This window comes from Denticeps clupeoides, chromosome 17, assembly GCF_900700375.1.
Source record: "Denticeps clupeoides chromosome 17, fDenClu1.1, whole genome shotgun sequence".
In the NCBI taxonomy this organism is placed as follows: Eukaryota; Metazoa; Chordata; class Actinopteri; order Clupeiformes; family Denticipitidae; genus Denticeps; species Denticeps clupeoides.
The window spans coordinates 10,603,649-10,615,569 of NC_041723.1; the positions used below are offsets into that span (position 1 = coordinate 10,603,649).

Sequence of the window (11,921 nt, forward strand, 5' to 3'; positions counted from 1 at the left end):
GCACATGTGGCAGGGTAGTGAAAATGAAGAACATGAAAGGCGTGCATTTTATTTTCTTCGTCACTGTTCCGGAATGAATGTTTGTGGGTGGTGAGATGAAAAGGTGTAAAAGGGAGCCGGAAAAAGTGCCACATTATTCCTGAGGCTTTGTGGGTGTATTTTCATAGCCTGGACATATGGCTGTCTTTGGAACAGAAATGCATTAAACATAAGAGTAGGATGCGTTTGTCTATAAAAACAGCCTGAAATTAAATTAAGCACACTGACAGGCTCGATACTAAACCAAGACAATGGAGAGACAAAAAAAAAAACCCCCAAATGAACATGCATTAAGCAACAAGAGCGGACGCGCTGGAGAAAAGGACTGTATATTAACACACACATGCACACTCAGAGCCACTTTCTTTGCGAGGTGTTCCTGTAACCCCAAGGTCAGGCAATCCACCTCATCTTTCAGGATCTATATTTCATTACAGTCAGAAAATGGAAGGGCAATCCCCACGTCCCCCTATCTGCGAGGATGCTGGCGTGAAGAAATCCTTTATTTCTTTAATGAGGGAATGAAAAAATCAATTAGCAGCTTTAAAGTAACCAGCCTGTTATTATTAAGTGTCTTGTTCTAGCATTGTTTGCTGCAGAGGACCCGGTTTCGGTACTTTTTTTTCCAGGCAGATTGCTCCAGGTTGGCTAGGTGATGGGAATTTTCAGTTTGCTGGAGCGGCAGCTTGTTAAAATTGAAGGAAGACTAGAAAGAGCAAAAGAAAGGGAAACAGGACCTTTCCCTGAGGCAATGATCCCGAGCAAAATGTCAAATCAGAGCAAAATAACATCAGCGTCAATGAGCAATTCTCGTAAAAGTGTTAACCGTCTCACACAAGAAAAAGATCAGCACACCGTCACAACCCAGACCATTTTAATCCACATATATATCTATATAAAATTATATTACACCATAACATAACAACAATATATTTTTAAAAAGGTGAAATGTCACAATGTTTTATTTGTGCAGAGTACAACATAACTAACAACGCATTCACATTCTGCCCAAATGTAGAGATCATAAAGAGTTCAACCACACACTGTCAAAAGTATTTGTGTGTGTTTAAATGGGAATATGTGCATATTCATGTAGCACAATAATATAGAAGAAAAGATTTTATATGTCAAAATGCAAAATATTTGCCGCTAATCACAGTTCAAGCGGGTTATCCGACATACTCCACTTTTTATCATGGCCTGCCTGGTTTTGCACAGTAAGACACAGAGAAGCACTTATTGCACACGGGAGGCGTCTATGTCATGAAGGCCACAGGCAGCGGTGCACCCACAGAAAAATTCATATCTCACACCGTATTAGCATTCCGGTGGAGTGATCTCATCGGCCTGGATCACCGCTCCGAAGAGACGCGGAGACAAAACTGTATCAGCGGGTGAATCTGCTCCCCTATTTATTATACAACACATTAGAGTAGCGATTAGGGCAGCAGTGCACCGCAGTCTGCAGCGTGTAGAACAATGATGTAGTGGCAAAGGTAGCGGAGTGAAGCCGTCGCAAGTGGCGAGCAGCTGCTTGCATAAACAGATTTTGGTGCCGCTATTAAATCTGCACATTACTCCTCGGTGCTAGTATGAGCTGGAAAATATGCCACAATGTGGGTCAAGTAATTCTGCTCGAGAGATCGTGTGATACGGCACGAGGGCAGGATGCTTACTGATGCTGCATGAGCCGCATGTGGCTTTTACTGAACGTTTAGAGGAAGTGTCCTGAATCCATTGAAAGGCCTGGCATGGGGTTTAAATTGTGTCGGGTTCATAACTTATTTAACATGGTACCGTCTTTCGTGAGGCTAAATGCTGAATGTTGCTGAGCTCTTTAACAGGCCTTCCTTCCTGGAAAGAAGAAAGAGAGAATTTTTTCAGTGATTTGATGTGTGTGTTAGTGTATATGTCAGGAATGGTGCAACATTTGATCATAGTGTGATTCAGTATACCAGCAACGAAATCCAACTGTGCATTCATCATTTCTAAACATGCAGAGTCTGCCTGGGAATCATGCTTCCATCTGACAGTAGGATAAAACAGGATAACGAAATACTCACGCTTCTTTATTAAACGTTTCCCGGGATATTTTATCACAGGCGGCACCATCTGGAAACTCATTATAACTCTTGATCCCAAGAGTAGTAAGAGCTGCAAAAAAACACATGTTTATCTCATTTTGTCCATCTCTCTTTAAAGGTGACCCAGTGTCGTTTCAGATGCTGATGACACGGCCCTTTAACACCGCAGACATGAAAATGATCATCTCACCTTCTTTATACTGAGCAAATGTGATGTGTCCCTGCCTTGCTGGATCCAAAATTCCAAAGACAGCATCCAGGTTGGAGTCATTGAAAAGGCAGGGGCTTTCCACAGAATGCAATTTGGATACCCGCAGCTGTTCCAGCTGTGCTATCAGGAACTCTTTGGGCCTTTCTAAAGACGAAAATTTCTCATTAAACAGCATATTGATGACCTGTCAAATTAATAATGAGCTCGATTGCAACCACAAATTACCAGCTCAACTGGACAAAAATGCTCTCCATAATCACCCTGGACACAGTGGGGTCACGGGTGCCGCAGTATCCACGACATACTCACATATTCAGACTGTGTAGAATTGCCAGTTCGCATAGTATACATGCTTTTGGGTGGCGAAAAGAGAGCGATTATACAAAGCCTGGATATATACCAGCGCCTCCCGTACAAAAATGGCAATGTGCAAAATTCAAAAACTTTCAGTTTGTTCTTAGTTCAGTGCTCTGGCTTAAACCGTTCGTTTTGATATGGAACCATCTGTGTCACCTGTCAACAAGTTGCTGTCCTGTGCAAGTTTGGAAGTTAGGTCAAAGGAGTTTATGACCATGCATTTTATGATGCACAGCCTGCCAGACTGACCTGGTCTATGAAAGAAGAGCATACTCGTCAAGTTATGCACGAGCTCTGGGATTTTGTGTTCCTCCAGGTAGTCGGCGGCCTCGCGTTCTCTTGGCGTCGCCATGCTGTACGTGCTTGCTGTTTACGGCAGAGGGCTTGTTGCTACGATACATCCCGACTTCTGCCCTGACGAATGGCAGCAGCCCAGGCTGGGTTGCCATGGTGGTACTGTACAGCTCCAATCTACTGTGGCAGAACGGACATTTAAGCCATTTGTATTGAATTCAAACATTCATTTTCATTGTACTCTCAGTGTTCTTGTATCATCAGGCTAGCATTTGGACAACTTGCAAATTACTTTTTTTCTGGAGGGAGAATTGCTTGACCTGGCAACATGCAGGAATGGACGCAAGATGAGATGCACTACATTTACAGCATTTTTCAGACACCCTTATCCAGAGCGACTTACAATCAGTAGTTACAAGGACAGCCCCCCCCCCGGAGCAACTTAGGGTTAAGTGTCTTGCTCAGGGACACAATGGTAGTTAGTGGGATTTGAACCTGGCTCTTCTGGTTCACAGGCGAGTGTGTTACCCATTAGGCTACTACCACCCCTGCACTAATTGCTTTCAACATATTTTCCAAAAATCAAATGCTATATAATTACTTGCACAAAAGCCATTATGATGCTTTTTTTGTCAAACTACTATTAAAGTGCTGATAACGCATGAACGTAGACTGTAACAAATAAAACTGCCCTGAAGTCAAAACATTGTATAGTAAACTAGAACATTCTTAAACCTTAAACACAAATGCAAAAACCATTAATGAGGCAAATAAAATGTAAACGTGCATAATATGTTGAACGAGAGTTTAGTATTCGGGCTTAGAAAGAGATATTGTTATTGTAAACAAAATCTTTATATTATAATTAAACCAAACCAATCATAATGTTCAATCGCTGTACGAACAAAAATTATTAAAGTGATTATGGTAAAAGAAAAGAAAGTGTCACAATTCCCAGTGGACGCTATAGCGACTGACTACGTCATTTACAGGCGACCGCTTGAGGCGCTTGAATAACACTGCGCATGCGCGGCATGTCGAGTCCTTGGACGCTCCGTCTGCTGTAGGTTAACTGAGAGGGAAGGGGACGTGCTGTCAAAAAAATGCAGAGTTGGAACCAGCTCTATCGCACCCTGGCTACGGTAATACTTGGCGCCTGGAGCAGTAGCTCGTCCCGATTCTGCACACGCGTTTGGTGCAGGTTCAAGTCACAAATGTGTCGCGAAAGAGCGGTTCTGTAGTAGCGCATCCGGGCCCGTCAGCCTGTTAGCAAATTTAGCCGCTAGCTTCCTCCCGCGGCGAGAACTTGACATGGCCAGCGTATACAGGCACCGTGAACGTTCTTTCGGAAGTCTCCATACCTCTCTAGACAGACGCCGTGGTGCAGGTTTGGTGGTAAAACTGCATGTTGATTGCGTGTCCCCTCCTGAGGAGTCTGGTGGAAGCTCCCGTGCTTCATCGTTTTATACAATCAAGGACCCAGGAGGAGTCCGGATTCGCGTGCATCTTTCCGAGCATGGGGTTTATTAATTGGGCTTAGTCCAATTTAGCGACTTAAAATGGGGGCCACGTGTTCAGACAGCGTCCCTTGGCTGTTTTTGTGGTGGTAGTGGCCTAGTGGGTAACACACTCGCCTATGAACCAGAAGACCCAGGTTCAAACCCCACTTACTACCATCGTGTCCCTGAGCAAGACACTTAACCCTCCAGGGGGGGACTGTCCCTGTAACTACTGATTGTAAGTCGCTCTGGATAAGGGCGTCTGATAAATGCTGTAAACACAGTCTTGTGGTGCCTTGTGTCAAATTAGTGCTTCAGGAATCTGAAGGTGCATCTTGCTTTTATTTCCACGGATTCTCTGTACAGCTGACATCTGCAGAATTTTGTGTGAAACATTTTTTTTTCCTTTTTGTTCAGCGGGGCTCACACCTTCCATGCAAACTCAACGGAGTGTCGGTTTTATCAGTCAGGACGTATGCTGACAAAGCACAGAGTGAGTCCCCAAATAAAATTTTTTTTAACGGGTTGTTATTCATTATAACATCTGACATTTGATGTTCGAACACTGTTTCAGTTGATGCAGATGTGACGGTTGTGGGGTCAGGGCCTGGAGGATATGTTGCTGCTATCAAAGCAGCCCAGCTCGGTTTCAAGGTAAGGGAATGTTACTTGCCGTATGGTAATGACCATAATGTTCTTTTCGATCTGCAATAACAACATACTGTTTTTTTTTTTTTTTTTTCCTGTTTCTAGACAGTATGCGTGGAGAAGAATGCCACCTTAGGTGGAACCTGCCTCAACGTAGGCTGCATACCATCAAAGGTAATTACATGTGCATAGACTGCATAGACTATTGGTCTTTCGGCATATGATGTATGATTTGTTCATTTGTGACTTTGTTCACTTTGTAGGCTTTGTTGAATAATTCTTACCTGTATCATATGGCACATGGAAAGGATTTTGAAAGCAGAGGCATTGAAAGTAAGAATCAGAATAACCTTCTTGCTGCTTCTATGTTTGACATACTGATCATTAGGCAGTTACTGTTATCAGATATGAACACTTATCGTCATAAGTGTTCATAAATTCTAATACTTTATTCCTTTATTTATTTAGTGCACTAGAGTAGTCCTTTAATTAACTTTACACGCATTTCTCTGTGACTTCACAGTCAGTCTCATATATTCTGTATATTCTGTAAATGGCTGATGACAAAGTTTCTGATTCTCAATTTGTCCCCCTGTTTAAAGTTTCAGGAATTACGCTGAATCTGGAGAAGATGATGGCACAGAAGAGTGGAGCGGTGAAAGCCCTGACTGGAGGAATTGCACACTTGTTTAAACAAAACAAAGCAAGTGTTTCATGTGATTACTGTACAGCCAATTCTAATGCTGAAAACAAAGTCACCTTGAAAGTGAAGTGATTGCACCGTGTGCTGTGCTTCACAATGACAAGCAACAAAATGTGTCCTCTGCATTTAAACCATCACCCTTAGTGAGCAGTGGGTAGCCACGAACGGCACCCGGGGAGCAGTGTTTGGCGGCTCAGGATTCGAACCAGCAACTGTCCGATTACGGGTCCGCATCCTTGCTTACTAGGCCACCACTGCACCTGTTACTTTTATACACCTTATACCAAAAGCGTTTTATGCACATTGACATTAGGGGTGTGCGATATGGCATAAAATTCATATTGCAATATAATTTTTACCATAGACTGTATGGTTAAATGTTATACCACAGCCTTATTTGACATTAAAATCTGTGTAAATGTTTCAGTTGTTATTGATTATAGCTGTTGTACTATTTATAGGTGACGCATGTTAATGGATTTGGAACAATCACTGGCAAAAACCAAGTCACAGCTAAGGTTGAAGATGGTAGTGAACAAGTCATCAACACCAAGAACATCCTCATAGCTACAGGATCAGAAGTCACTCCTTTCCCTGGAATTCAGGTAAGTTGTCATATTTAAAATATAACACTATAATGTAAGTGATTTATATCTTCACCCGATTCCTGACCATCATGTTCTGAAAGACAAATGTTTTAATTGAGTTAAGTTTAGTTGAACAAGCTGGAGTTTACTCATGCACGTACTGTAACATCCAGATGCATTGCAGTAATCTAACCTTGATGTAATAAAGGCATGGGACTTTTTTGCATCGTGCATTGAGATCATATTTCTTATCTTTGCAATATTTCTAATGTTAAAGAATGCTGTCTTAGTGATATTATCTACATGCAAATTGAATGTGAGACCTGCGTCAATAAGGACTCTTACATCCTTAACTTCTGCCCTTGCTGAGTTAGAAAGGCTATCCAGAATTATGATGCAGTCAGACAGCTTACATCTGGCTGCATGTGGCCCAAGTACAAGAGCTTCTGCCTTTTCAGGGTTTAACAGAAGAAAGTTGGAGAGCATACACTGTCTAATGTCCTTCAGACAATTCTCTATTTTGTTTAGCTGCTGCCTCTCAACTGGCATTGCTGATAAATACAACTGTGTGTCGTCGGCATAGCAAGAAAAAACTGCCATCATATTTGGACTGGTTCAAAGCTCATTCAATCACGCCTTTCTGACAGTACGAGTGAAAATGCCGGACTTTTGCGGCATGTATGACTATAATAACGAGAGAACACAGAATCAATGTATAACATTTCATAAGTAAAATTTTATTTTATCATATTGTATGTTACGAAATTTTGTGTTTGACAAATAGCATTATTCACCACCCTGACCCCATAGGATTATATATTACAACTCTATAGTTGCAATGGTCTAATCAAGAACTATGGACTATTGCAACTATAGAGTTTCAATAAATAGAGCTGTCAGGAGTTCTTGAGAAATCTATACAAAATTCCTCTGTTTATGGACTTGCTGTGTCAATAGTTATTTTTTCCCCCAAATAAGCAGGTAAAGGGATGTTCATATTTCATATAAAATCTAAAGAAAAAGTTACGTATTTTTATAGTGGCCTGCCTTCAGTCATCTCTTAAAATAGAAAATGTTGGCTGTTTTTTATCACCAAAAATGTGAAAGCCTTGTTTACTTACTGTTTGTTTAAAATAGAAAGTGCAATAAAAATGTTTATCTAAAATAATGAATTGTGATTAATACCTGATTAATCTGCATTGTCATTTTGGCCATAATTGTGCAGCCCTACTGCTGTGTTAAGGTCAAGCAGCACAAGCAGTGAGATCATTAGGTCATTGACCACTTTAACCAGCGCTGTCTCAGTACTATCATGAGGTCTAAATCCCGACTGATATATTTCATGAATGTTGTTGCTGATACACGCACAGCTGCTGGGCTACAAACTTTCATAAAAAGATTTTTTTTTATAAACGGCAGGTTATATATTGGTTTATATTTCGAAAGCTGACTGATCAAGATCAGGTTTTTTTTTTTAATCGGGGTCTGACTGCTTCCGTGAACAAACTTTATACGACTCTACGATTATATTGAGTGATTGTATCCATGTTAGTCTTATGCTTGGTTAGTTTGGCTATAGTGTTAAACTGGAACCCGGGATTTTTGGTTATTGTCTTGTCTGGTCGGTCTGCTTTAGTGAGCATATGTGATTTGTTATACCAAGGTATTACATGTATCCTTTTTAGGAGAGCAACATTATCCAACATAGTTAGATAACAGTGATAAATCTTGTAGGATATTAGTAAACCTCTGCACTGTACTTGATGTAATTGTCCATTTGTCTAGCTCAGGGAGTTGATTTTATTGTGTATAAGTCATATATTTTAACAGCGATAAGGATATTATCTGAGATTATTACAGATTGTGGAAGACTGACCATGTCTTCTTTATTCTTCTTCCTGTTTTTATTTTTCATAAGAGCAAGGTAAAGGCGTAGTGTCAATAGTCTACACGCTGGGTGGCGGTTCTATGCGAATGGTGGATGCTCGGTTTGTCCAGTCTGTCTGCTGCCTGGTCTCGGCTCTGGCAATGTTTTTGATGTTAAGACTATGAGCCAGATTTTTTAGATAACTGAGTGGTGCCCTCCCAGTTGGGGTAGATGCCATCTCGGGCAAAAAGACCAGGCTTCCCCCGAAAAGTTGGCCAGTAATGAATAAAACCCACTTTATTTATTGGACACCAATCTGACAACCAGCGATTTATATCAAGGAGTCTGCCACAGGTCTCGTCGCTACGCCGAAACTGGGGAAGTGAGCCAATTCAAGCATCTTCATACATTTAGCCAATTGAAGCATCTCTATACAATTGTCTTTAGTTATTTCCATCTGCCGCTGCCGTACATCGTTAGCGGTGACGTAAATTGCTGTACTGGAATATCTACGGTAATTTAGTGGCGGCCTTGGTGGGTCGCTTGCGTGGTTTACGCTGAACAGTCACGCGACTGCCCTGCTGTCCAGAGGGCGCTACTTGTACCGGAGCCGGGGTAGAGGCCGTTACCAGCTGACTAGGCTGGTGCGTATCCGGTGCTAAAAATTAATCTGGGAAAACTCCCTAATCAGATATAAGTGTGCACTCTTCTATCTTGGCTATTTTCTCCGTCATTTTCAGTCTTCTACACTTTGCACATGTAAAATCCTCGCTGTTGACTGAGAATGATAAACTGTACATTTCACAAACTGCACAGGGGACAAGTGAGGGGAGCCATAAGTAACATTTTGTTGGTTTTCAAACATTGAAAGGTAATCCTTTAAGTCCTTAAAGATGAGAGCAGCTCACACCAGGCACACCAAACAGTGCAGAACCAGAAGTACCCAGATTAGACACCTTTTCCCAGCTGTGCACCGTGCATGCATTTTCCATACAACCTTTAACCATTCCGTAATTAATAAAATTGGTCTGCTTGCTTTATTACAGATAGATGAGGACGTCATTGTCTCTTCTACAGGGGCTCTCTCCCTGTCAAAGGTTCCAGAAGAGCTCATTGTGATTGGAGCTGGAGTCATCGGAGTGGAGCTTGTGAGTGGAATTAGCAGTAGCCAATTATCAATAGGCAGGTTATTGCATATAATAGATGGATAAACAAAATTATTTCTAAATACTCTTATATTAAATGTGATAAGGGTTCAGTGTGGCAGCGCCTGGGAGCCAAAGTAACTGCTGTTGAATTCCTGGGACATGTTGGTGGAATGGGAATTGACATGGAGATCTCCAAGAATTTCCAGCGCATCCTCCAGAAGCAGGGCATGAAGTTCAAACTCGGCACTAAGGTTTTGGGAGCCACAAAGAGAGCAGATGGCAAGATTGATGTTGCGTGAGTGTACTGTTTTATGATCTTTGCTTTATTTAATGGGACCTTTAAATAGATCAGGAGAACATAATTTTTTTAACCTTTGTGTTCTGACCAGGGTGGAGGCGGCAACAGGAGGGAAGAACGAGACCCTGACGTGTGATGTCCTGCTGGTGTGCATTGGCCGTCGTCCCTTCACTAAAAACCTGGGCCTGGAGTCTGTTGGCATTGAACTGGACAACCGTGGCAGGATCCCCATCAACAACCGCTTTCAGACAAAAGTCCCGAGGTATGTCCTCTTTGCATCCTGTGATCTTGAGAATGGAAAATTCCATTAGTAAGTCCAGTTCAGATTTGTGTATATTTAACATTTTACATTTGTGGCATTTATCAGATGCCCTTATCAAGAGTCACTTACAATCAGTAGATACAGGGACAGTCCCCCCCTGGAGACACGCAGGGATAAGTGTCTTGCTCAGGTACACAATGGTAGTAAGTAGGGTTTGAACCTGTGACTTTATGGTCTTCTTCGGATTCATAGAGGAGTGTGTTACCCGCTATGAATAGGCTATGTATACTGTACCATATCCTAAACCTGTGCTGTTTTTGTTCCAACTCTCAGTATTTATGCCATTGGTGACGTGGTTGCTGGGCCAATGCTGGCACATAAAGCTGAGGATGAGGGCATCATTTGTGTGGAGGGCATGGCTGGTGGAGCCGTCCACATAGACTACAACTGTGTGCCTTCAGTCATCTACACTCACCCAGAGGTGGCCTGGGTTGGCAAGACTGAGGAGCAGCTCAAAGAGGAGGCAAGTTCTATATAATATATCTCAGGCCATCACAATGTATAATACAATATAGTATCGTGTAATGCAATATAGCACGTGGGCATTAATCACTTCAGAGTTCTTAAAGGATAATTGCCATTATTCACTTATTTTGCAGGGTGTACCATACAAGGTTGGCAAATTCCCTTTTGCAGCAAACAGCAGAGCAAAGACCAATAATGACACTGAGGGGCTGGTGAAGATCCTGAGTCACAAGGAGACAGACAGAATGCTGGGCTCCCACATCTTGGGATCTGTAAGTGATCTGATGAATAAAAGTGATGTTTAATTCAGACCCTCTCTTTCCTTTTAATTAGACGTATAAATTAACGCGTCTGAAAATGTGCGTCATCCTGTAGATGTTTATCCTGTAGATGTTTCAAAAAACGAAACAGTTTTGTAAAGTGTGTGTGTGTGTGTGTGTGTGTTTTCCGTGTTCTGCAGGGAGCAGGAGAGATGATTAATGAAGCAGCACTTGCTATGGAGTATGGAGCATCATGTGAGGATGTTGCCAGAGTGTGCCACGCCCATCCTGTGAGTATCTCTGTTGAAAGCTTATTAGATATTTATTGAGTTTATATTGGTTATATACAGGTTTTTTTATGCAGATTTGACATTGGTATAATAAGTTAGATTTACATTTAGCTTTAGATGTTGGTTAGCAGTCAGGCAGGATAGAAAAATTAGAGCAAAGTCTGAGATTTAATACACCCCCCCCCTTTCCTCTAAACCCACAGACCGTGTCAGAAGCCTTCAGGGAAGCCAACCTTGCAGCCTCATTTGGAAAAGCGATCAACTTCTAGACAGTCATCTGATCACATGTACTGTACATAAGCGTCTGCTACATAACCCGTTCAGAGCTGCCATGCTGACAGCAGTCACCCTTGGCTCACAGAGCATCCTACTTACTCACATACAGTAAAGATGTACTTTCTATCAAATTTAGTATGTTTATTTAAATGTTTCAATGAAGCAGTTTGGGTCAATCTGATAAATGCACAACAGTCAGAGTTTAACTTTGGTGCAGGTGAAATTATGTGAATTCACCTTTTGAAAACAACGGCTCCCATGGTAGAAACAATCCTGGAGATGTGTTTGAATTTGTAATGTTTTGGGGCAGGGGGGAGAAATATATATATAAAAAATCTTAACTTGAGCAAACATGTTTTGGTGTGTTTCAGTGAGAACACTACACATTTGTGAATTAAAAACTCATTAAATTCTGCACTAGGCTGCATCACTCATTACAATGCAGTTCAGCGCAATAGTGTGCTTTTGGTAGGAAGTTATTAAATGTCATGGAAATGATTTGGGATTCCATTAGTGAGTCCAGGAACCTTGAGTGCAAAACAGGATTTGATTCATCAGATGGATGTTTTGGGG

At 41.7% G+C, this 11,921-nt stretch overlaps 2 protein-coding genes across 3 annotated transcripts; one reads left to right on the forward strand and one right to left on the reverse strand.

The window, feature by feature from the left end:
• Positions 1-983: 983 nt before the first annotated feature.
• On the reverse strand, positions 984-4,403 carry efcab10 (EF-hand calcium binding domain 10). Of its 2 annotated transcripts, none has more exons than XM_028957830.1 (5): positions 4,347-4,403; positions 2,941-3,165; positions 2,314-2,478; positions 2,103-2,193; positions 984-1,893 (listed from the first exon to the last, which is right to left on the reverse strand). In XM_028957830.1, the coding sequence occupies exons 2-5, from the start codon at positions 3,041-3,043 to the stop codon at positions 1,851-1,853; spliced, it is 402 nt and encodes a 133-aa protein (XP_028813663.1). In that variant the 5' UTR covers positions 3,044-3,165; positions 4,347-4,403; the 3' UTR covers positions 984-1,850. The 2 variants fall into 2 exon arrangements, with proteins under 2 accessions (XP_028813663.1, XP_028813664.1); XM_028957831.1 differs by lacking the exon at positions 4,347-4,403 and adding an exon at positions 3,278-3,301.
• On the forward strand, positions 3,989-11,694 carry dld (deltaD). Its single transcript, XM_028957829.1, has 14 exons — positions 3,989-4,127; positions 4,902-4,977; positions 5,059-5,138; positions 5,238-5,306; positions 5,396-5,465; positions 5,735-5,835; positions 6,297-6,440; positions 9,336-9,437; positions 9,542-9,732; positions 9,827-9,997; positions 10,331-10,520; positions 10,657-10,794; positions 10,983-11,072; positions 11,276-11,694. The coding sequence occupies exons 1-14, from the start codon at positions 4,089-4,091 to the stop codon at positions 11,339-11,341; spliced, it is 1,527 nt and encodes a 508-aa protein (XP_028813662.1). The 5' UTR covers positions 3,989-4,088; the 3' UTR covers positions 11,342-11,694.
• Positions 11,695-11,921: the final 227 nt, after the last annotated feature.

Coding starts and splice junctions, on each gene's coding strand:
- dld (XM_028957829.1), top strand. CDS start 4,089: ATGCAGAGTTGGAACCAGCTCTATCGCACCCTGGCTACG. Junction 5,139..5,237: donor CAGCCCAGCTCGGTTTCAAG/GTAAGGGAATGT, acceptor TCCTGTTTCTAG/ACAGTATGCGTGGAGAAGAA. Junction 6,441..9,335: donor CTCCTTTCCCTGGAATTCAG/GTAAGTTGTCAT, acceptor GCTTTATTACAG/ATAGATGAGGACGTCATTGT.
- efcab10 (XM_028957830.1), bottom strand. CDS start 3,043: ATGGCGACGCCAAGAGAACGCGAGGCCGCCGACTACCTGGAGGAACAC. Junction 2,479..2,940: donor GCTCTTCTTTCATAGACCAG/GTCAGTCTGGCA, acceptor TTTCGTCTTTAG/AAAGGCCCAAAGAGTTCCTG. Junction 1,894..2,102: donor GAAACGTTTAATAAAGAAGC/GTGAGTATTTCG, acceptor TCTTCTTTCCAG/GAAGGAAGGCCTGTTAAAGA.